The sequence below is a fragment of the Mycteria americana genome, chromosome 23 (genome assembly GCF_035582795.1).
Source record: "Mycteria americana isolate JAX WOST 10 ecotype Jacksonville Zoo and Gardens chromosome 23, USCA_MyAme_1.0, whole genome shotgun sequence".
Classification (NCBI taxonomy): Eukaryota; Metazoa; Chordata; class Aves; order Ciconiiformes; family Ciconiidae; genus Mycteria; species Mycteria americana.
Genome location: NC_134387.1, coordinates 1,579,971 through 1,603,175, shown reverse-complemented (window position 1 = coordinate 1,603,175; position 23,205 = coordinate 1,579,971). Strand labels below are relative to the sequence as shown.

The 23,205-nt window shown below is 54.4% G+C and overlaps 1 protein-coding gene across 4 annotated transcripts in view; it reads left to right on the top strand.

Moving 5' to 3' along the window:
* Nucleotides 1-23,205, top strand: part of OGDH (oxoglutarate dehydrogenase) — a 35,818-nt gene that overhangs the window by 8,796 nt on the left and 3,817 nt on the right. The window contains exons 3-15 of one of the 4 annotated variants that reach the window (XM_075523802.1): nucleotides 1,658-1,846; nucleotides 7,784-7,886; nucleotides 12,811-12,855; nucleotides 15,192-15,307; nucleotides 16,521-16,675; nucleotides 17,117-17,263; nucleotides 17,755-17,845; nucleotides 18,835-19,014; nucleotides 20,121-20,249; nucleotides 20,761-20,940; nucleotides 21,310-21,462; nucleotides 22,165-22,267; nucleotides 22,472-22,600. In XM_075523802.1, coding sequence (XP_075379917.1) covers nucleotides 1,658-1,846; nucleotides 7,784-7,886; nucleotides 12,811-12,855; nucleotides 15,192-15,307; nucleotides 16,521-16,675; nucleotides 17,117-17,263; nucleotides 17,755-17,845; nucleotides 18,835-19,014; nucleotides 20,121-20,249; nucleotides 20,761-20,940; nucleotides 21,310-21,462; nucleotides 22,165-22,267; nucleotides 22,472-22,600 — 1,720 coding nt within the window. Of the gene's footprint in view, nucleotides 1-1,657; nucleotides 1,847-7,563; nucleotides 7,655-7,783; nucleotides 7,887-12,810; nucleotides 12,856-15,191; nucleotides 15,308-16,520; nucleotides 16,676-17,116; nucleotides 17,264-17,754; nucleotides 17,846-18,834; nucleotides 19,015-20,120; nucleotides 20,250-20,760; nucleotides 20,941-21,309; nucleotides 21,463-22,164; nucleotides 22,268-22,471; nucleotides 22,601-23,205 lie in introns of all 4 variants that reach the window. The other 3 variants (XM_075523803.1, XM_075523804.1, XM_075523805.1) reach the window with 3 other exon arrangements.

The following is a 23,205-nucleotide window of genomic DNA, read 5'->3' as shown; positions in this document are numbered from 1 at the left end:
CAGCTCTCCCTCTCTTCCTACTGAAATTTCCTTTAGCAGACAGACAGCAATCAGAATGGGGTTGGGTGTTTTCTGTCTTTGCTTTTTGGGGGTTTGGTGTTTTTTTTTTTTTTTCTTCTCCTTTGGGGGAGCTATTGTTTATCAGTTACGGTGCCAAATTGTTCCAGATTTTATTTATGTTTCTTCAGCGTGACCTGTTTCTAAATTTAATCACCTTGCGCAGCCGTGCGATGGGGCATCTGGGTAAATCCAGGCTGGAAATAGCTTCCTGGGGCATGTGATGGGCGCTGCAGCCGGAGGAGCTCCAAGGAAGGGGGAGAGCTGGTGCTCCTCCGGCAAAGGTCAGATTTTCAGTCCCTTCCACCCTGCTACCAGGGTGCAAAAGCTGCTTTTTGTGCCCCAAACCACCACTGGAGCTGGCTCTTTTCGATTTGGTTTAAACATGCTGGGGTTGGCTGGGCAGCGCTTCGCCTGTCTCTGCATCACCGAGGCTGGGTTTGGTGCTCTCTGCAGACACGAGGCTCAGGGGTGTGCAGGGTGCTGAGTGCTGGGCTCTTGCTCCTGGTCGGTGGAGAGACCCTTGGGCTGAAACCAGCATGTAAATCCAATGGGATTTGTTTGCTCTAGCTGGCGTCTCGGGTATGTGCAGGCACGCAGATGCCACTCCGCCTTGCCCTCGTCCTTTGCTATCGCTCAGTGGCACGCGGGAAGTGGGCAGGGGCGAGAGCACGGCGGGAGGACGTGGCGTGGACTTTGCTCTGCTGGTCTCTCCCCTTCCCCAGGTCCACTGCTGCCTCTCCAAGTTAATCTATCCACTTGGGTTTGGCCTGGGACGCTTCTGGGCTCTTCAGGCAGTGCTGGATAAGTACCACAAAGTTACACCAAGTCTGTCGAGGGCTTTTTTTGGGGGTTTTGCTTTGTTTTCCTAACACCTAGAAATGCCCATTTGCAGAGGGGAACAGGAGCAGAGGTGATATCTGCCTCGCTAAGGGCATGGGAGAGCTGGCACGGGAGTATGTGCATAGCACTGGCGTCACTGAAAGGATGGGGAAAAATTGAAGAGGGGGCAGAAAAAGAAAAAAAGCCATTGCTGGTTGAGGGCTGGACACCATGGCTTACGCTGGGACTTGCGTCTCAGGCCATTTCGACCACGGAAAAGAGGAAGAGGTGTATTTGGTCACAGGGCAAAAATATTTTTCAGAAAATATTGTGGGTATTTAGAGGGCAGCCTCCTGCCCTGGAGAGAAGGAAACAAGAGCCCAAAGACCAGGCTGGGACTCATTGCTCAGAGTAGTGGTTCTGAGAGCCGAGCCAGGCAAGGGGTGTCACTTGTGTCCTGTCCTGAGTGCTGCTGCCGAGGGAGCGGGGGGACTTTGGGGACGGTCTCATGCCAAAAAAACCAATCCAGATGGATGGGAAGTAGGATAATGGCATAACTGGAATAGTGGGAGAGCTTTAGTGCTCTCCTGGCCAAGGCAGGTGGGTGCCTTTGGCAGCGGCTGCATGGAGCTGGGGTGCAGGGGAGGAGGCAGCTCTGCCCCCAGGGGATTTTACTCCTCGCTGTGGCAACAGAACTGAGACCCCAGTAACCTCGAGTGAGGAGGTGTTTGGGTCGCGAGTAATGACACTGTCGTCTCTCTTCTTTCCCTTTTCCTAGTCATGGGACATCTTCTTTCGCAACGCCAATGCCGGAGCTGCTCCAGGCACCGCTTACCAAAGCCCCCCTCCACTGAGTACCAGCCTTTCCATGCTGTCCCAAGCCCAGTTCCTGGTTCAAGCGCAGCCCAATGTAGATAAACTGGTGGAGGACCATCTCGCAGTGCAATCTCTCATCAGGGCGTATCAGGTAAGGAGACGGGCTTTGCACTGGGGAGGAGCGTGTCCTCTGTAGAGGGGCATGCGGTGGCCGAGGTGGGCTGGAGTCAGTGCAGTTGATGCATGTGTTTTGCGTGGAGAGCGTGCAGGATGCATGCTGGGCCGCCTGGTTTTTAACAGGAGCTGCTGATCTGTTGGGGCAGAAGCTCAGCTGATGTTTTGCTGGACAGTAGGAAGATTAAAGCTATTGTCACCCAAACAGAGCAATTATGGTGGCAGGGAGGGGGAGGTCTTCTGCGCACAGGGTGGTTTGCTGGCTTCTGGAATGATGCTCCTGTGCTGTGGGCTCCTGCCATGCTCAGCAGTGGCGTGGGACACCCATCCCGCTTCCCCCGTGTTGCTGAGAGAACTTCTGAGGTCCTAAAATAAAAGTTCAGGAAACATTTCCTTGTGATTTGCAACCTGGAAGAGGGCTGTGGTGCCACTGGGCTGCAACTCAGACCGATGCTGCCAAAATTGGCCTTTGGGAGAAACAAGTTTTGAGCAGGAAGGAAACATCCTCTGGCTAGGGGATGGCCAGCCAATATTTTAACTCAAGAGAACATTTAACTGTGTTTCTTCATCTTTCACCTTTGGTTGCACTCTGGTTTGTCAAGTGTGGGGGCCTTAATTGCGGCTGTGGTGAGAAGTTAACAAACCCAGCTGCCGTGGAGGTGTGACCATGGTCTTCTCGCCTATTCCTGCAAGGAAGCACCTGCTGCAGGTCATGTTCCTGCTCAGATATGGGGAAAATCCAACGTACAAGGCCACAGGTTAAGGCAAGAACTGCAGCACTGGGCAAGTCCAAAGGTCTGCCCAGCCTTGGCCCCGCTCTCTGGCTTGAAGAAGGTGCCCCTGCCCTGCTCGCCTCCACGGCTCAGGTGCTGACATCAATGCTGGGGCACTGCCCTGCTTTTCTTTAAGAAGGGGAAGCTGGGACGTGTTTGTGAGGACCTGCGTCTTCCCTCGTGGCTGATTTCATGGGAGGTGACCACCCAGCCAGCTCTCTTCAGCTCGGGCAGATCCTGGCAAGCCGTTTCGAAAGGTCGTGCAGCTCTCGCTGGTGGAACAAGTGGGCAGACGCCAAGTTCAAACAAGTCATTACTGATGTAGGTGGAGGCAGCAGCTCCAAGTCAGCAATTTGAGCACAAAATCTGTAACCTCTTCTGCATTCCTGTCACTTCCTGTCTCCGAATCCGTTCCTGTCACTCAGTCTCCGAATGGCAGCACTGGGAGATGATTGCTCTTGGATGTATTTTTCTAAGCTGTCTGCAATGAGAAATCCACCTCCCTTCCTACCCTGGTATCACTGCAGGGCAGGGCTGTAGCTGCAGTGGGGTGTCCAGGTTCAGCACAGTGTATGGAGGTATGAAAGAGTAGGAAGGCAGGAAGAAACCCTGCCTGTGATGGGTAACCTACTTAAAATGCCAAGCAATTAATTTCTTAATTGCATCGAGCTGGATTGTCCCTGTAATTATAGGTGAGCAGTGACCCTGCTCTGCTGCGGCATTGGCAATGGCTTCTTAATCGTAGCTGTGGTTGCATGTTCAAGTCATTGTTTCTTTTTGAATCACAGAATGGTTTGGGTTGGAAGGGACCTTAAAGTTAATCTAGATCCAACCCCCCTGCCATGGGCAGGGACACCTTCCACTAGATCAGGTTGCTCAAAACCCATCCAGCCTGGCCTTGAACGCTTCCAGGGATGGGGCATCCACAACTTCTCTGGGCAACCCGTTCCAGTGTCTCACCACCCTCACCGTGAAGAATTTCTTCCTAATACCTAATCTAAATCTAGCCTCTTTCAGTTTAAAACTGTTACCCCTCGTCCTATCACTACAGGCCCTGATAAAGCGTTGCTCCCTACCTTTCCTGTAGGCCCTCTTTAAATACTGGAAGGCTTCTATAAGGTCTCCCCGGAGCCTTCTCTTCTCCAGGCTGAACAACTCCAAGTCTCTCAGCCTTTCCTCACAGCAGAGGTGTTCCAGCCCCCCGATCATTTTTGTGGCCTCTGGACCTGCTCTTATGGACCATAAGAAGGCCATGTCTTACGCTGAGGACCCCAGAGCTGGATGCATCAGAGCATCAGATGCATCAGGGGTCTCATCAGAGCAGAGTAGAGGGGCAGAATCACCTCTCTGACCTGCTGGCCACACTTCTTTTGATGTAGCCCAGGATACAGTTGGCTTTCTGGGCTGTGAGCACACATTAATGGCTCATGTCCAATTTATCACCCACCAGCATCCCCAGGTCCTTCTCCTCAGGGCTGCTCTCAATCCACTCATCCCCCAGCCTGTATCCGTGTTTGGGATTGCCCTCACCCAGGTGCAGGACCTTGCACTTGGCCTTGTAGAACTTCATGAGCTTCCCACAGGCCCACCTCTCCAACCTGTCACGGTCCCTCTGGATGGGCATCCCTTCCCTCTGGAGTATCAACCGCATCGCTCAGCTTGGTGCCATCTGCAAACTTGCTGAGGGTGCACTCAACCCCACTGTCCATGTCCTCAACAAAGATGTTAAATAATACTGGTCCCAATACAGACCCCTGAGGGACCCCAGTCATTACTGGTCTCCACCTAGACATCGAGTTGTTGACCACAACTCTTTCAGTGCGACCATCCAGCCAATTCCTTATCCACTGAGAGATCTGCCCATCAAATCCGTGTCTCTCCTTTTTACAGACAAGGATGTTGTGCGGGACAGTATCAAATGCGTTGCATAAGTCCAGGTGGATGCCATCGGTCTCTCTTCCCTTATCCACCAATGCTGTAACCCTGTCGTAGAAGGCCACCAAGTTTGTCAGGCACGATTTGCCCTCAGTGAAGCCATGTTGGCTGTCACCAACCACCTCCCTGTTTTCCATGTGCCTTAGCATAGTTTCCAGGAGGATCTGCTCCATGATCTCGCTGGGCACAGAGGTGAGGCTGACCAGCCTGTGGTTCCCTGGGTCTTCCTTTTTTTTCTTTTTAAAAATGGGGGTTATGTTTCCCCTTTTCCAGAACTTCACCCACCAGCCTGCCATGACTTTTCAAATATGATGGATAGTGGCTTAGCAACTTCATCTGCCACTTCCCTCGGGACCCTCGGATGCATCTCATCAGGTGCTATGGACTTGTGCATGTTCAGGTTCATTACATGGTCTTGAACCTGATCCTCTGCTATGGTGGGTGGTACTTCATTCTCCCAGTCCCTGCCTTTGGATTCTGTGAGTTGGGCGGTGTGGCTAGAGTACTTGTTGGTGAAGACCGAGGCAAAGAAGTTGTTGAGTACCTTAGCCTTCTCCATGTCGGTTGTAGCCAGGCCTCCTGTTTCACTCATCGCGGGGGGTACAGTTTCTTCCATCTTCCTTTGTTGTCCTATGTACCTGAAGAAACCCTTCTTGTTGTTTTTCACGTCCCTAGGCAAGTTCAGCTCCAGCTGTGCCTTGGCTTTCCCGATCCCCTCCCTGCACTTCTGGGCCATATCCCTATAATCTCACCAGGATGTACATCCCTGCCTCCACTGCCTATGCATTTTGGCTTTGTGTTTGAGTTTGGCTAAGAGGTCTTGACTTAGCCAAGCTGGCCTCCTGCCTCCCCTGCCCGACTTCTTGCACGTTGGGATTGAGAGCTCTTGCGCCCTAAGAAAAATGTCTTTAAATATTCCCAGCTCTTGTTCGCTCCTTTGCCTCTGAGGGCAGTTTCCCGAGGGATCCCACGTGCTAGCACCCTGAACAGGCCAAAGTTTGTCTTTCTGACGTTTAGGGTCCTGACTCTACTTTTTACCCGTCCTGTACCCCTCAAGATTGAGAATTTGACCAGAGTATGATCGCTGCAGCCCAGGCTACCTCCGGTCTTGACCTCTCCGATAAGTTCTTCCACATTAGTGAGCAACACATCCAGCAGCAGTGCCTCTCCTCTGATCGTCCTCTCCATCGTCTCTACTAGGAAGCTGTCCTCAACGCACTCCAGTAGTTTCCTGGACTGCTCGCAGTTCACTGTGCCGCTTTTCCAGCAGATGTCTGGGTGGTTGAAGTCCCCTGTCAGGGTCAGGGCCTGCGAGCGTGATGCTTCCTGCAAATATCTGCTGTGGTCTTGTTTTGGTTTTGGGGAAAAAATCTGCCTGGCTTGTGTTGCATGTGGGGAATAACAAGCAGCATGGCTTCTGTGGGGGAAAAGACCTTCTCCTCGCTCCCACACCGATTTGAGGATTTGCTGCATATCTGCAAACTGCTGACTTGACCTCAAAGCCACTGGGCACCCCAGCTTAAAGCCATTTGCCAGACAAAGTAGCCTCCTGGTCCCGGTGAGAGCATCCCGGCCATGGGGAACAGCGTGGTGAGCTTGCATCCTGCTGACTGCTAAATGATGGGGTAGCCCCTGCGCTTTGTTGCGAGACAGACAAGCACATAGTTCCCAGACAAAGCTGGCCCAGAAGAAGAGCTTTCCGTGTGGCCACCAGTGCTCGGGCACGTCGTCATCTGGCCCTGCAGAGAGCGTGGGGAGGATCGGTACTTTCTTAGCAGTTTGCCTTAACATCGATGGCTGATTTCAGGCTCTTTGGCTGGTAAAACCACAAAAATCTTTTCCTAAAATCCCCTTGGGATGCTCTGAATAGGAATGCCTTTCTGGTAAATAAGGTCAGATCAGTATGTCTAGTTTGTACAAGAGGTTTAACAATCTCCTCGTATATGAGTGATTTTTCTAACTGGTAACAGATTTGATGGCCAGGAGTATCATTTTCACAGTGCAAAGAAGGCACTGCACCCCGTACCATGGCAGTGTTTCCTGCCCTGCTCCCAGCGGAGCTGAGCCTGAAGCTTCGAGAGCAGGAGCTCTCAAGAAATAAACCATGCCTTGCCAACTGGAGAGTGCTGGCCACTGAGATGAATTGAGTTTGCCCAGTGAGATGTGGTGGAGTCTGTCTGCGGGCACCTCCTCCTGTGAAGGTGAAAAGCAAAACTCCTCATTACCTCTCATTATTCTCTGTGGCTCCTGATGCGGATTCAAACCCAGCGTGGTGACTCCTGGCCTGACTGCCGCCATTGGGAGCTTTCAAGGTTCTCTTGGTGCCAAAGCTCTTTGGTATTTCCCCACCTGCCCCGTCCCAGAAGAGCAACATGGGTGCTCCAAGTTCTGCTGTAGGCTCCTCTCCGAAAGGATGCGGTGAGCTGCTGACCTGTAATAGCACAGCCAGGCAGATGTTCCTCAGACACGTTCCTCTGCCTTTCAGGAGCTACTGCTGCTGGTGGCAGTGCTTGTTTTCTCTGCCATGTTGGCAGGAGAGCACCTAGATCTGCCAAAATCTGGAAAAATTCTCTCTTCGTTTGCTATGATGCTTAGGAGGAAACCATTGGTGTGGAGTTACTGCATCCGTAGAGAGGAGGTGCTCGGGTTGGACACCAGGCAGGTGGTGGGAGACCCTCGGACCTCAATTCTGGAAGGTCTCTGCTGTGAAGGAGATCGCCTTCCTCCTGCCCGCCCCGCCGAAGCCTGGTGTCAGGCAGAGCAGAGCGGTCGTTGCAGCTGGTGGCACTCACACCTAACTGCTGTAGTGAAAGTAAACCCAACTTCTCCAGGCTTTAGCTGCGGCCAGAAATTGGGGTGGCTCTGCAGAAAATGTAAAAAGGGAAACTGTGCATGACTTTTTTTTTTTTTTAATTTTTATTTTTTATTTAAGGAATGTCTCTTCAATTAACTTGTTTTAGTGACTAATCTGTGTTGTTGCTTCCAGGTCAGGGGTCATCACATTGCAAAGCTTGATCCTCTCGGCATTAGTTGTGTAAATTTTGATGATGCGCCAGTAACTGTTTCTCCAAACGTCGGTGAGAATTACTCTGCAAATTAATTCTAATGTAATTTAACTTTTTTACCCCTCCCCTCTTTTGTTTTTCTCCCTTTCCCCTCTCCCTCTTGGTACCTGTTCTCCTTTCCATTCCTGGCCCATTTCATAGATTCGAGGGCATCATGTAGCACAACTCGACCCACTGGGCATCTTGGATGCAGATCTGGACTCCTCCCTTCCAGCCGATATTATCACATCCACAGACAAACTGGGTGAGGGCTTTGAGAGCAGTTAGTGCTGCATTGCTTGAGCTCCTCTCTCTTTCACAGCTTTGTAGGTAGATTGCTTCACCAGTAAGGGGGGAAAGGTCTTAAGTTTCCTTAGTAATGATCACTCTAAATTTATAGTCGACGGGCTGCCGCGGAGCAGTTCTGCCCCCCTCCGGCTGTCACGGTGAATGGGTCTTGTGCCAAAACCCTATTGCTTGGCTCATGTTTCTCCTCCAACCAGTGCCAATTAATTATGTCATTGAACTCGCTCATCCAGGGGTGGAAGCAATTGCATCTTCTGGAAACGCAAAGCAGAGAGGTTTTGTGTTGGTGAGAGCTGGAGATCTGTTCCCTCAGCTCCTCTTGCTGCTCTTGGTGCCCAAGAGCTGGAGAGAATGGGCTGGCTTTGTCTCTGCAGGGCTGAGAAGTGCCTCTTGGTGTGCCCCTGCGACGATGCCCTGCCTTCCTTCACTCCCAGCTTGCTGCAGCATCTGTAAATCCCTTAATTGCCCCCTTTTTCCAAGACTGAGCTATGAGTCCCTGCCGGTGATCATAACAAGGAAGCTTTGGGATGCATTCCCGTCTGAGTAGAGAGGTGGAAATCCCAATGCCTTTGAGTGAAAGATGCATGAGTGTCGAACAGAAGTGCGTGTGGTGCCTACGACTTGAAATCCTAATCTGAAAGTGCTTAAACTCAGCACCTCTCAATGTGCTTTAGATCTGATCTCTGTAGTACGCTGCCATTCTTCTAGCTAGAACAAGGTCACGGCGCTGAGCTCTTTCACCTTGCTGGTGCTTTCCAAGGGTGATTACCCTGGCGCTACGAGCGCTCGAGAGGCATGCTTCTAACTTAGAGTAGAGCAGCAGTAATGACTACTAACCTCGCACAACTGAAACAGCTGATCAGAGCGTACGGTGCATGTAAACAATTTTGATTCCTTGTTCAGCTGCCAGCACAGGGACACCAGCTCTGGACCTGCTGGACCTTCATACAGGATTATGTGTACTGGGAGCAGTAGGGAAGGATTAGGTTTTGGTTGTCCCAGCTTGCTGGATGATGGGGAAGCTGCTTCATCCCAAGGTCTGGACTTCTGATGTGCTTGTCCGGAGGACCGAGCCCTGGCTGTGCCTTGGGAGCCGGCCAGCTCTGGGTTGGAGCCAGCCCTGTGCCTGGGAGGTTTAGATGGGAAGAGATGGGGAGATGATGGCCATAAACCCAGGCGCAGGAGAGGATGCAAGTACTTGTAGTCGGCACTGCAATGGGAGCAGGGAGACTTTTTTAGGTGACTTTGAAGCCAATCCCAGTGGCTGGGGAGAGGAAAGGGTGAGGAAAGCCTTTTCTAGCTCAGGGCTTTTGGCCACTGCTGTTGGCGCTATGGTCCTTCTGAAGCAGAGCAGCAGAGGAGAGCCCTGAAGTCCTGTGTCTGGTGAACATGTTTCCCTTCTGAGAGGAGAGCAGGGTCTGCACAAAACCCAGAGCCGGCCAGCTGCAGGCAGTTGCAGTGACTGCTCTCCCTCATGAGCAAAGGGAGCTGGGTGTGGGGAGCAGTGTTACCATGCTGCTCAGTAAGTCATAGACTCACAGAGTGGTTTGGGTTGGAAGGGAACCTTCAAAGGTCAACTAGTCCAACCCCCCTGCCATGGGCAGGGACATCTTCCACTAGATCAGGTTGCTCAAAGCCCCCTCCAACCTGACCTTGAACACTTCCAGGGATGGGGCATCCACAACTTCTCTGGGCAACCTGTGCCAGTGCCTCACCACCCTCCTTACGTCCAATCTAAACCTACCCTCTTTCAGTTTAAAACCCTCGCCCCTTGTCCTGTCACCACAGACCCTGGTCAAAAGTCTCTCTGCGCCTTGCTTCTAATCCCCCTTTATAAACTGAAAGGCCACAGTAAGGTCTGCCTGGAGCCTTCTCTTCTCCAGGCTGAACACGCCCAACTCTCTCAGCCTTTCTGCACAGGAGAGCTGTTCCAGCCCTGCCATCATTTTCGTGGCCTCCTCTGGGCCCACCCGCAAAGGTCCATGTCTTTCTTGCGCTGAGGACCCCAGAGCTGGATGCAGTGCTCCAGGTGGGGTCTCAGGAGAATGGAGTAGAGGGGCAGAATCCCTTCCCTCGACCTGCTGGCCACGCTTCTTTTGATGCAGCCCAGGAGATGCTTAGATTTCTGGGCTGTGAGCACACATTAATGGCTCATGTCCAATTTATCACCCACCAGCATCCCCAAGTCCTTCTCCACAGGGCTGCTCTCCATCCATCCATCTGTCCATCCCTCAGTCTGTGCTGGGACTGGGGATTGCCTCAACCCTTGCACTTGACCTTGCTGAACTTCATGAACGTCACATGGGCCCACTCCTCCAGCCTGTCCAGGTCCTTTTGGATGGCATCCCTTCCCTCCAGCGTATCAACTGCACCACTCAGCTTGGTGTCACCTGCAACCTGGTGAGGGTTCACTCAATCCCAATATCTATGCCATCGATGAAGATACTAAACTGTATTGGTCCCAGTATGGACCCTTGAGGGACGCTGCTCCTTACTGGTTTCCACTTGGGGGAACGGGGCTGCTTCAATGGGGAAAGTCAGTTCAGAGGGTTTTTCTTCTGCTTTGACTGTGTGGCTCCTCTGAAGCAAGGTGTGCTCCAGCAGTGTCCTTCCTTCAGAGGCAGAAGAGCCCAAGAGCCCTAAGCGGTCCAAGAACGGGTCCTCCCTTGGAGCCCCAACTGCAGAGCCGGGCTAACAGCATCGTCACAGCTGTCACAGAATCTGGGTATAAGCTCCATTTTTCCTCCTTCCCCAGGGTGAGCGGTCACGAGCCCAGCAGCGTGACCCAGCCTGGCTTGCCGCGGTGGAAAGTGTTCAGGCATGGCTGGTCCATAGGCATAGGCTGGAAGAGAGTCTCCGCCCGCGATCTCCGTGTCTGAGCCAGGCGTTAAGTTTAATTTCTATTTCTTTGTGGCTTTCATACTAAGATATCTGTCATTGTGGTTCCTGGTGTTGATTTAATTACCAGGAATCCATGAATTCGTAGGAAATAACGAGTCCTGGGAACAAGCTATGCTGGCTCACGCTGGGGTTGTGTCCCGTGGTAGGACCCCAGACTCAAATGGCTGTGTCTAATCAAAGGAGGCTTTGTTATCTTGCTGTAAGTATTATTTATGAATAGACTTTCCCCTGATATGCTCATCCTGGAAAACCTCATCTGGTCGATCTTAAAATACAACTTGGCGAACATAGCTTGCACACAGCGCTCGGCAAGAGAGGAGGAGAGCCGCGCTGATGCAGAGTGTGGGCAGAGCTCCGGCTGAGCCTAAGATCGGGTGTCGCCTGCTTGTGGCAGAGAAAGCCGATTTCTAAGCAGATCCTGCTGGCTTTTTTTGCTTTGAAAGAGTATTTCTTAACACTTGACAGAGCAGTTAATAACAGGAGTGGTTTTGAAACTTGGAAACAATCTTGTTTCCTCTTTCTGAGCAGTGAAATCCTTAAAGGTCAGTTTTTGTGGTGTGAGCTCTGCTGCCAACAGCCTAAACTGTGGCCGGGCAGTGCTGCGAATCAAAGGAGTTGCATGGTTAATCTCGGAAATTGATCTTTCTTCTCAATTGCCTTTTGTTTAGCAACTGGTTTGTGTCTGGTTTGGAAGCTCTCTTTGCATTAAGCAGTGTGAGCTTTGGAGAAAATGTAAGGGGGGGAAAGCCCGCCTGGGGGTACTTGGTCTGATGAGTGGTGGGGCTGGAGCCACCAAATTCCTCTTTCTCTTGTCTTGTCTTTTTAAAAACCAAAATAATCTCATCCTGGTCTTCTACTGCAGCTGATCTGGCATGGTAAGTGGTGTAAAACAAGGACAAGATGACTGCAGGAACTTGATGTGACCTGTCTAAGGAAATAATACCTTAGCACGCTGAAATCAAGGTGGCGCGTGGAAGGTGGTGTGTGTCTGAGCGTCTGTCTGTCTGTCTGTCTCTCTGTGGAAGGCAGCTGTTCCTGCCTCTCGCCCAGGGGAACTGATGGAAATTGTCCTCCAGCTCGGGAAGAGCCAGGCGAGCCCCTGCGGGGAGGTGGGCTGGGAGCGCTGCCACCTCCCCTTTCCCCAATTTGAGACTTTGCTAACCAAACGGCTCACCTAAATGTATGATTTTTCCCCGCTGACCAAAAAGGGAAGTGTTTCCAAAGCCTTTCTTGTAACCCAGGTGAGATTGAGGCACTCGGGTCACCTAACCCAGCCGGGGAGTGCAGCTCCGGTGACGCACGCTGCCTGCTGCTCTGGCAGCCTTGCCTGCATCCGGCACGGCATTCCGGTGCTCCTGCCTGCACCGAGCATGCTCGAGAAATGACGGCGTTGTGCGTGCCTGCCCCACCGTTGGTCTTCCTCATTAACGGCCCGCTCATTAACACCCCGATCCCCCTCCTGCCTGTGTGTAGGCAGCAGCCGTGTCTCCTTGGGGGTGACCTTGAAGTCCTCCCGGTAGCACAAGCAGAGCAAAACCCTCTGGGAGCAGATGTGGTGGGAGGCAGCTCCCTGCTCTGCAGAGGATAATGTTCCGCTTGATGGGAAGATGCCTTTTGGTCGTAGCAGGTGAAGGTGCCGTGCCGGGCGGTCTCCCTTTCCCGTCCAAGGTGTGCATGCGAGAGGAGATCTCAAACCATGCAGCTCAACTGCTGCCCAGTGTCTGATGCCCCCCATTCCCCTCCCTGCTCCTCCTTCCTCTCGCCAGACTTTCCACTGGGATTTCTTTTCCGCATAGTGCATAGTCATCCTCCATCCCACCCCTTTTGCCTCTGATGGTTTTTGACTATATTTAAAATACTGTATTTTTTTGACTTGTGCTTTCCATGACTAGTTTTCACGGTTCCAGGTTTTTTTTTTTACTAACTTTGACTGCGTCTCTCTATCTTCTCCCTTTCTGCACCCCTTTCCCTGCCCACCCCAGATCTCGCAGTGTTCAAGGAGCGGCTGAGAGTGTTAACAGTAGGAGGTATGCAATTAATGAGCCTTTAACCCTCTGGAGTGCAGGACTCTCTTTGAATAGGTTATTCTGGGCATGAACCAAGCCGGTAAAGCGGTCCCCTCCCGTCTCACACCACTCTTGAGTTTTGTAACATGTTTATTTTAATTTGTCTCACTAAAAGTCTTGATGTAGGCGCTTGGTTAGTGATGCTTCACCTGTAGCAATCCCCAGTTTAGAGCCTTGCTGGCCTTTTCTGTACTGTGTTTGCATGCCTAGCTTGCTAGAGTACATGTTTTGTTGTGAACATTAATTTTATGAGGCCTCAATCTCCCCTATTGGTTTGAGTCTCCTAAAAATCCAAGCTGTCTTCTCCTGACTCTGCCCTGCTTTTGTCCCAGTGAAAATTTGGCAGCTCATCCCTAGCCTTCCCCCCATCTGATGGTATTGCTGCCTATAAATACTCAGCACTGTTGAAAAAGCTGGCAGGTTGCGGCAAAGCAGAAGCAGAGATGCTTAGAGCCCTGAAAACTCTTTGTAAAACCTGATACCCCTAACGTGTGCCTGAGTCTTCAAACCAGCGTGGCAGAGCAAGCCGAAGCCTTGTGCCGCGGGGCTGGGAGCCACAGCAAATTACCAAGGCTTCCCTGAAACCTCGAACCAGCAGCTTATCTGGGACGCTCCGTACTGATGCTGCCTCTCTCCAGGACTTCTGTTTGGGTAGGAACCGCAGGGAAGTTCTGGAGATGTGGGGCCAAACCCTCAGCTCCTGCCAGCTGCAGTTCCGTGCTCCCAGGCACAGCTCCGGAGCTGAGCTCCCCAGGGTCTGGCTTAATTCCTTCCCCTGGGAACAGCAGCATCCAGGAGGGTGATGTGGGCAGAGGAGGGGATGGATGGCAGTGGCAACCAGGAAAACCTTGGCTCTGGGCTTGCTTTGGGTGTTTCCTGCCTCCAGCAAGTGCCGTCCTGGAGGCTGCACAGGGATGAGCCATGGCCAGCCCTGTCTCCAGCTCGTCCTCCATTCCTGACCAGAGAGCGAGGGATAGACTCTTTTAAGATTAAGCTCAAGGAGGGCCAGCTCTGCAAGGGCCAATTTTTGCCTCCCTTTGCCTGGAAGAAGGTGGGTTAGGGGGTGGCATCCCCTGTACCCGCCCAAAGTGACCCCAGCTGAGGCGTTGGGCTGGTTTGGAGAGAGCTGGCAGGAGCGGGGCTCACTCTGCCTCCTCTGTGGCTCCCGCCCTGGGTTAGAAAATGCCTTGAGACCTGGCCCTGTTGGGAGCGGGCAGCTCCACTCGTTCGCCCTCCTTCCAGCCAAGCTCCTGTTTCAAAAGGGTCTTCAGACTCCCCAGTCCCCTTCCCGGCTCTGCTTCTGCCTTGCTGCATCGGTTCAGCAAGTTCATTGTCTCTCCTCCTCCGTGCCTCAGTTTCCCCAAAGACAACCATGAGCTTCAGCAGGTGCTGAGGCACCTCCGATGGCTTTGGGGTGCCGTGGGGCTGCTGCAGGCCCTGGCAGGGACCTGCCGACGCTGTAACAGCAGCAGGCGGTGGTGGGGCTCATCTGCAGCTTTAAAACCTGACGTTCAGCTCCGAGCCCTGCTTGGCACCTTCTCCAGGCGCACCCAGCTCCCTGCAGCCCCACGTGCTGTAAGTAGGAGCTGCCTACAAACCACGAGGTGCCAGCACCAAAAAGGAGGGTTTTGCTGAGCAGAGCTAGGCTAAACCCCTAATTAAAAGGCTGTTAATTGGGCGAGGGGGTATCTGGGCAGCAAAACCCCCGAGGGGCCGGCTGGCTGCCCCGCTCCCGGGCTGAGCTATTCAGGAGAGTCCATCGCAGAGCCCTGATGCCGTTTTCTCTCTCTTGCTTCTCTCTCTCTCCCTCTTTGGGATTTGTTTGTTTTAACTGTTTCCTTCTCCGCGCTGACTCTTCATTTTTAATTCCCACCGTGTGGCGACACCTCCGTTGTGCTCGGTGACTCCTCAATTCCTCTGTTTCTTTTCTCTCCCCACTGTTATAATTTGTGGTGTATTTTTTGTGTTCTTGGGGCTACAAACTTCCTGACTCTCACCCTGGATTTTAATTTACCGATTTACATGCGTATATATATTGCTTTGGGTTTCGTTTCCTGCGTTACCTTTCGTAATAACCTTGTTGTTCTGTGCTTAATGTCTTTTTGTTTAATTACGGCTTGGTTTTTATCCATATAAACCTCCTTCATGCTTATTTTTGGTTTTATGCTGCTTTTTTTTTTTGTCCCTTCCCCACCTCTACCAAACGCACCCGGTCCCTGCGTGACGGTGTCCCCCCGTCCCCTTTCCTTCCTTCTCTCTCTGGCTTTCGCTTGTCCCACCCGTGAAAAATCCTGCAGGCTTTTACGGGCTGGATGAATCTGACCTCGACAAGGTCTTCCACTTGCCCACAACCACTTTCATCGGTGGAAATGAATCAGCTCTTCCGCTCCGGGAAATCATCCGTCGGCTGGAGGTGAGGAGGGCAGGGAGGGCTGTGTGAGACCTGTTTGCAGCCTGGGGCGGGGGCAGAGCAGTTGCTTTTTGGAGGTCCTGGGCCCTGCTGCTGCCTGCAGCCTGGGCCAACCTGCAGATTTTAAGCTTTTCAGGTTGGGAGCTGCTCCTTGGTGCTTGCCCCACTCGTAGCAGCTGCCCCGTGTTACCTGGTCATCTCTGATCACCTCCAGCTTCACGCTGCATTGGGGCAACACATTTGGTCTACCCAAGGTGGAGCAAACCCCAGGCAACTAAATATTGCATTTTTGGAAACCTCTCCAGCTACATTTTCTAGTTCAAAGCAGCAAACGGTGCTGGGAGAGCACAGGAGCGGGCTGGAGGCAGGCGATACCCCCCTCCGTGCGCTGCAGTAGTGCTGCTGCCCTGTGCGGTGGCCCCTTGGAGGGTCTCAGTGCAGGAGCATCTCCAACCTGGGGCTGGGCCTTCCAGCTCTCGCAGCTGGTTCCCCTTTGCTGCCAAATTTCATACCCCGCTCTGCCCAGTCTGAGCGCGCAGATGGCTCCCAGGCAAGCTGCAGGCTTGTTCAGATGGTCTCTGCCAAGGCGGGTTGACCTTGGGAGAAGCAAAGCTGTGTCAACATCTTCAATAAGCTGCAAGAACAGGCTCCTTATTTTTGGGGGGAGGTTGTTTTGCTGATTCTCTCCCCACCATACGAAGTGGGGTTGTGGATCTGGACGCAGCTGATGCCACCAAGGGAAAATCTCACCTCCGAGGTGGATGTAAAGGACTCGAGGGTCTGATGCTGAGCCCCTTGGGGAAAGGGAATTAAACATTTTGATGTTGAGTCATGTGCAGGGTCCAAGCTGCCCTGCCGCATCCCGGGACGTGCCCTGTGGTGTTCCCTTTCCCAGGAAAATAGCTCAAACCAGGCTCCCAAACCGGGGCTGGCGCGGTGCTGGCTGCCAGGCGCTGCTCGTGGGTCCCCCCAGGCTGCCGTCGCAGGCAGCGCTTGCCGGCGTTCAGGCAGCGTGGTGCAGCTGCCAGGCAGGAGTGTTTGTGTCTCTGCTGGTGTAGGAGGGCTCTTTGTCTTGCTGAAAGGTTAAAGAGGGGAACGAAAGAGTCTCTGGCCCCGTGGTCCGATACGATGCTGCACGTGCCTGTCTTTGCGGGGAGTGAGGAGGTGTTAAAGCCTTGGCTGTTGTCTCACGGCCCTTCTTCTCCCGTCGGGGCAGATGGCGTACTGCCAGCACATTGGTGTGGAGTTCATGTTTATCAACGACCTGGAGCAGTGCCAGTGGATCCGGCAGAAGTTTGAGACGCCGGGCATCATGCAGTTCACCAACGAAGAGAAACGCACGCTGCTGGCGAGGCTGGTCCGCTCTACCAGGTACCCCGGGGAGGTCTTCACCTTCCCCTTATCTTTCCTTGCTGCACGGGGTGGTTTTCTCCCAGCCGGAGTGACGCGGTCAGCACCTGAGTCACATCTTGACGTCATCTGTTGTGGTCGGCTTAATCAGCAGAGCGATGCCAGCGAGCTGCTGCGCTGGCAGGCTCAGGTGCTGGCAAAGAGCCCGAAAACGTGGATGATCCTGAAAGAAAAGGTCTAAAAATAAGGTTTAAGTGCTGCACAGTGTCAGGGTCGGGGAGCACCCAGCTGGGCTCTGCGGGAGGAGACCGGGGTGACCAGGAAGTCTGTTGGGCTGCTGCGTGATGCTTGCTTAAGCATCACTGGGTGCTGCGGCTCCCTCGGCGCAGTCCCCATCCTTTCTCTGGTTTCTGCCCTCAGCTGTAGCCCTGGCACTGATCCCTCTCTCCCTTTGCCTTCCAGGTTTGAGGAGTTCCTCCATCGGAAATGGTCTTCGGAGAAGCGTTTCGGTCTGGAGGGCTGCGAAGTGCTGATCCCAGCCTTAAAGACAATTATTGATAAGTCGAGTGAGAAGGGAGTGGATTATGTTATCATGGGGATGCCCCACAGGTAACCCTGCCTCTATCCACGGCGGTGCTTGGGGTGCGGAGGAGGGGGATGCTGCTGGGGTTCAGTACTGGAAGGCACACTGGTTTCTGCCATCACTTAACTGGTCTTGGCTGGTGGTGAACCTTAGCTGGAGAGCTCAGGCCTTGGCTGCTCTCTGCTCATTGCGGTGTTTTCAGCTTCACTTTGTAAATTCAACTGGAGAGGGATGGTGGCTCGAGCAGCAGAGCTTGAATCCCAGAGCAGGATTCGGCCTGCCCGCTCTGGGGCAGCTGTTGGGATGCGGCGGCAGCCAGTCCATCCCCATGCTGAGGGGTCTGCAGTCTCCTTCTCGGGTGAAACCACAGAGTCCCCTCTCCGGTTGACCTTACAGCCATTGCTGGAGGTGTGGGTTTGTCACACCGCCTCTGCGTGATGGGGGGATGGCAGGTCACCGTCAGCACACAATGCCAGGCTGGCACTGCTGGTTGCCAGCAACGGTCTTGCTTTTGTAGGGGACGCCTGAACGTTCTCGCCAACGTGATCAGGAAAGAGCTGGAGCAGATCTTTTGCCAGTTCGACTCCAAGCTGGAGGCTGCTGATGAGGTGAGTCTCCTCCTCTGCCTGTAGCAGGTTGCTGTCACCTGTCCCCATGTGGTCCCTGGAGGCTGTGGCCGTGCAGCATGAGCTGGATTGTGCCACTGCTTGTGGTGTCACTCGGTGGCGTCGGCGTCGCAAGGATTTCCATGTCGCATGCACGCTCGTGTGACTGAAGCCTTCGTGTTGGTGCCAGTGCTGGTCTGTCCTTGCCTGTCCAGGGAGGTGACATGTGTCCTGGCCGCTGCCGGTGTCTCCAGTGCAGGTTGGGTGGTCAGTGGCTCTCTGTGGGCGTAAAGCAGCCTTGGGGTGAACGACGAGGTGAGGGGAAGGCAGCCAGGAGCAGAGGTGGGCTTGTATCCTTGCAGCAGCCCCTGGTCCCCACATGGGGCCCTAAAGCAGCTCCAAAAGCCCCGAGGCTTGAATCGCTTGTGCCGCAGGCTCTGTCGCTGTGATGCACTCGTGCTTCAAAGCTTCCAGCATCATAAGCCGGGATGATTTGCCTTTCAGAAAGCTGGGCTGGGCTGGCTTTATCCTGCTATGCCCTTCAGGTGGGGTTTCGAGGTGAGAAAGAAGCAGCCTGGGGCATCGAGGTGTCCCGACTGGGAACTGCAGCATATGGCAAGCAGTGCTAGGGACGGCTGCACTGTGGCAGTGTGGGCAGAGCTTGGGTTACTATTATCCCAACTCCAGTGTCTTCCCCAAACCCACTACACTTGCTTCTTCCCCTGCACCTACAAGCTTACCTAGATGGGCTTGATGTGTGTCTGAGGTTTGTTGGAGGTTTGACGCCTGGAACAGGCTACTTTTGCTTTGCTGAATGACAGGCCAGCTCCTAAAGTGAGTGCCTGCTGCTTTCTGCCAGTGCCTCCAGAAAATGCCCCCTTTTTCCAGCCCCTGGGGCCAGCGTTCCCCTGCCTCGGGTCTCCTTCCATGCCCCAAAAGCTGCTCATGTTCCTGGGGGTGACTCTCCTCTCCTCTCCCCTCCCCTCCGTCAGGGCTCTGGTGATGTGAAGTACCACCTGGGAATGTACCACCGCCGGATTAACCGCGTCACCGACAGGAACATCACCCTTTCCTTGGTGGCAAATCCTTCTCACTTGGAGGCAGCTGATCCCGTTGTTCAAGGCAAGACTAAAGCAGAGCAGTTTTACTGTGGGGACACGGAAGGGAAGAAGGTGAGTGGTGCTGAGATGCCCGCAGTGAAGTGGCTGAGGCTGGACGGGGTTTGGTGGGAGGCAGGCTGGTGGGAAAGCAAAGAAACCAGCTGATTTTTGTTTGCTGTGCCCCTTCCCCTGCCGTCACCCTGCTGTCGCCCTGACTTTGCTCCTCCATCCTTCCCTGCTGTCTTTGGGGATAACTTTGGTAGGGGCTCGCCCACCCCGGGCTCCCACTGCCGCTTCCTCTGTCTCTGAATGACCGGCTGAGCCAGGCTGCGGGGAGCAGCAGACACCCAAACCCCTGCTTGGAAAGCAGGGAAATGAGGGACGCTCCCGAAAGCCAACCCGAGCATCACAGCTCGTGGGACTCGGCAGTAGGAGCCTCAAGCTGAAGGATCTCAGCGTGACCAGGGATAACCATTCCCGTGGCTGGGAAAGCTGGAGCTGGCAGCAGGAGGCAGCTCTCCGCACCCAGGTGGGAGAGCAGGCGGGGAACAGGCTGTGGGGGGGGTTTATTTGCGGTCTGATTGTCTGTCTCCAGCAGCAAGAAGTAGAAGGGTGAGATCAAAAGTGCTTCCCTTCCTCCTACACCCCGAGGGCTGGGTATAAATAGACAAACTCTGTCCTCATCTGACAGGCTGCGTCCTCAGCCAGCCCCTGGGTACGATAGCAAAATAACGTCACCGAAGCCGGCGTGAGCTCCCGGCCTGGCTCCTGCCCAAAGGTCTTCTGGGGGGAAAGCGTGGGGAAAGGGGCATTTTTCTCGTCATCCCCCAGTTAGAAAAAGGCTTTGCTTTGGGGCGTGTGTGTTTGGGAAGGGGACTTGCCTCCCAGCAGCTGCGCGCCGGGTGCCATCCCGCTGCCCGGTTGAGGTGCCCTGAGCGTGCCGCTCTTGCTTGGGGGGAAAACTGGTGGCCACAGCCTTCTCCTGGTGGTTGCGCCAACCATGGCTGGCTCCACTCTCATCCCCTGAGAAAGCACTGGATGCATTGACGAGCTGCTCCATGTCCTTTCTGGGATGCCGAAGGCTCACGGGGATGAGACCTGGGCCCGTTCCTCATGGCTGTCCCTGCCCGCCGTCCCTGCAGAGCCCCTGCTGACCGCCGTGGCTTCATGTCTCACAGGTGATGTCCATCCTCCTGCATGGAGACGCTGCTTTCGCTGGGCAGGGCATCGTGTATGAGACGTTCCACTTGAGTGACCTGCCCTCCTACACCACCCACGGCACTGTCCACGTCGTGGTGAACAACCAGGTGAGGAGCAAATCCCCTACATCCGTGGGGTCCCTCGCAGACCAGCCTCCGCAGGCTCAGGTCTGGATGGTAGCTGGCAGCAGGCAGTGGCTGTTTCCCAGCCAATGCTCCTGGCATGAGCCATAATCCTGAGGTCAGCAGGGGGTACTTCATACCCAGCTGGTCAATAGTAGCAGCTTTTGCGTCCAGCCTGGTGCAGAGGTGGTGCAACCTGATGCTCAGTGTGTGTTTACGCAGGGCTGCTCCGTTCTGCCCCTGTGTAAACCAGAGACGTTTCACTGGGACCAGCCCATCCCCGCAGGTGCAGCGGGCTGATGGCCCACGTGCAGGGACCGGGATGGGCTGCGGTGTCCGGGGCGCAGGAGATGGGCACGTTGTGCTACGGCTGAGCGGCGCAGCCGTGGGGGAACCTCCAGCTCGGCCGCAGCAGCCGAGCTGTACTTGAAACTGCGTGTGCTGCTTTCCAGCTCCTTACCACTGTGCTGATCCTGTTCCCTCTCACCTGCTATAGATCGGCTTCACAACAGACCCCCGGATGGCCCGCTCCTCCCCGTACCCGACCGATGTCGCCCGCGTGGTGAATGCGCCCATTTTCCATGTCAACGCGGACGACCCAGAGGCCGTTGTCTACGTGTGCAATGTGGCAGCAGAGTGGCGAAGCACTTTCCATAAGGACGTGGTGGTGGATCTGGTAAGAAATGTGGCACGAGGCTTTATCCTAAAGCTGTGGCTCTGCTGTGGGTGCTCGCCGGTACCTCTCAGGGTGTATTTTCTGAAAGCTGAGGTTTCTCTTCAGGGCTCGTCTTGCCCTTTTGACATGAGGGGAGGGAGGAGGTGGCGTAAAGCAAGGCAATGAGGCTGTAATAGCACTTGGAGAGGCGACACTGTCTCTTTATGGACCCTTTATGTACCCTTGCCGCCCGCATTGGGGAGGACATGCTTGGGTCCCTCCTGGGCTGTTTCAGACCCTTCCTAGCACAGAGACCCAGGTACCTCTGACTGCTTTCGGAGCCATGGGTTGCAAGCAGCTGCTTTCAAAGGCTCTTTCCCTTCCCGGCAGGTTTGTTACAGGCGCAACGGTCACAATGAGATGGACGAACCCATGTTCACGCAACCGCTGATGTACAAACAGATCCGGAAACAGAAGCCGGTGCTGCAGAAATACGCAGAGCTGCTGATTTCCCAGGGGGTGGTAAATCAGCCGGAGTATGAGGTACTGTGCCTTTGGGGCCTGGGAGGAAAACCGCGGGCGGCATCTCTGGGGAAAACTACTTGTTTGGTTCAGACCTGGGTGTGAACGATGTGACTGGGCCTGTTTCTGCTTGTGCTTGTCACCTAAAGGTGGCAGAGCTGTGCTAGGGTTGGGCGAGCGCTGCAGACCTGGCAGTGACGGGGTTAGGAGCCGAGGCTCGTCCTTGGACTGTGCCAGCTCTGAACAGCACAGGAACATCTAGTTCAAGGATTGCCCCGTGATCAGTGCAGCACAGGCCATACGGCGCCGGGCCACTGCGGCACGGCAGGGACCCACGGGAGAGCTGGGCTCTGCAGCACTCGGGCTCGCTGTGGCCTGGGGGTATCTGGAGCAAGTCCCCTGCCCCGGTTCTGCCGCCCTGGCAGCGAGCGCGGCAGCAGCTCTGCCAGCTCTTCCTTGCCCCGGTACTGCTTTGCAGCATCTTTAGGGTAGAATGCGAGTTGTTGCTTTGGACGGCAGCAGAGCCGTCCCTTGGGGGACTGGGGCCTCCAGCAGCGGCTCTGCTCTCTAAGGCTGAGCTGCGCGGCCCTGGGGCTCCCCTGCTGTGGGGACCAGCTGTGCCCTCCAGCACCCTCGCAAGCTCGCGCCGAGGACCCCAGGCTCGGCACCCTTGTTTGGAGACCACTCGCTAATGCTTTTCTGCCTCCTGGTCCTGCCTTTCAGGAGGAAATTGCCAAGTACGACAAGATCTGCGAGGAGGCCCATGCGAGATCCAAGGATGAAAAGATCTTGCACATCAAGCACTGGCTGGACTCACCCTGGCCTGGTAAGTTGCTAGCAACATTTTGGAGGTCCCGAGCAAAGAGCCTGGCTTCTCTGGAGCCATGGCAGCTATTTTCTAGTAAATCACCATGGTAGGGAGGTGGGGTGGTGCTCTGCGCTCCCAGCATCCCCACCCTTGCTTGACGGTGTCTGTGACCTGAGCTGGGCATGGCTCCCACAACACGCTGGACTGCTCCTCCTCCTGCAGGTTTTTTCACTCTGGACGGCCAACCTCGGAGCATGACCTGCCCTTCCACCGGTCTGAACGAAGAGGACTTGACACACATTGGTCAAGTGGCCAGCTCGGTGCCGGTGGAGGATTTCACTATCCATGGAGGTAGGAGCTTGCAGAAGCTATGCCAGACTGGGAATTTTTTCCAGAGAAGATGTGGGATAGGGCTGGAATGCGGCCTGGAAGGAAGGGACCTCTTACAGTGCTTTGATATGTGTGGTCAGCAGGTCGAGGGAAGGGATTCTGCCCCTCTACTCCATTCTCCTGAGACCCTACCTGGAGCACTGCATCCAGCTCTGGGGTCCTCAGCGCAAGAAAGACATGGACCTTTGCGGGTGGGCCCAGAGGAGGCCACGAAAATGATGGCAGGGCTGGAACAGCTCTCCTGTGCAGAAAGGCTGAGAGAGTTGGGCGTGTTCAGCCTGAAGAAGAGAAGGCTCCAGGCAGACCTTACTGTGGCCTTTCAGTTTATAAAGGGGGATTAGAAGCAAGGCGCAGAGAGACTTTTGACCAGGGTCTGTGGTGACAGGACAAGGGGCGAGGGTTTTAAACTGAAAGAGGGTAGGTTTAGATTGGATGTAAGGAGGGTGGTGAGGCACTGGCACAGGTTGCCCAGAGAAGTTGTGGATGCCCCATCCCTGGAAGTGTTCAAGGTCAGGTTGGAGGGGGCTTTGAGCAACCTGATCTAGTGGAAGATGTCCCTGCCCATG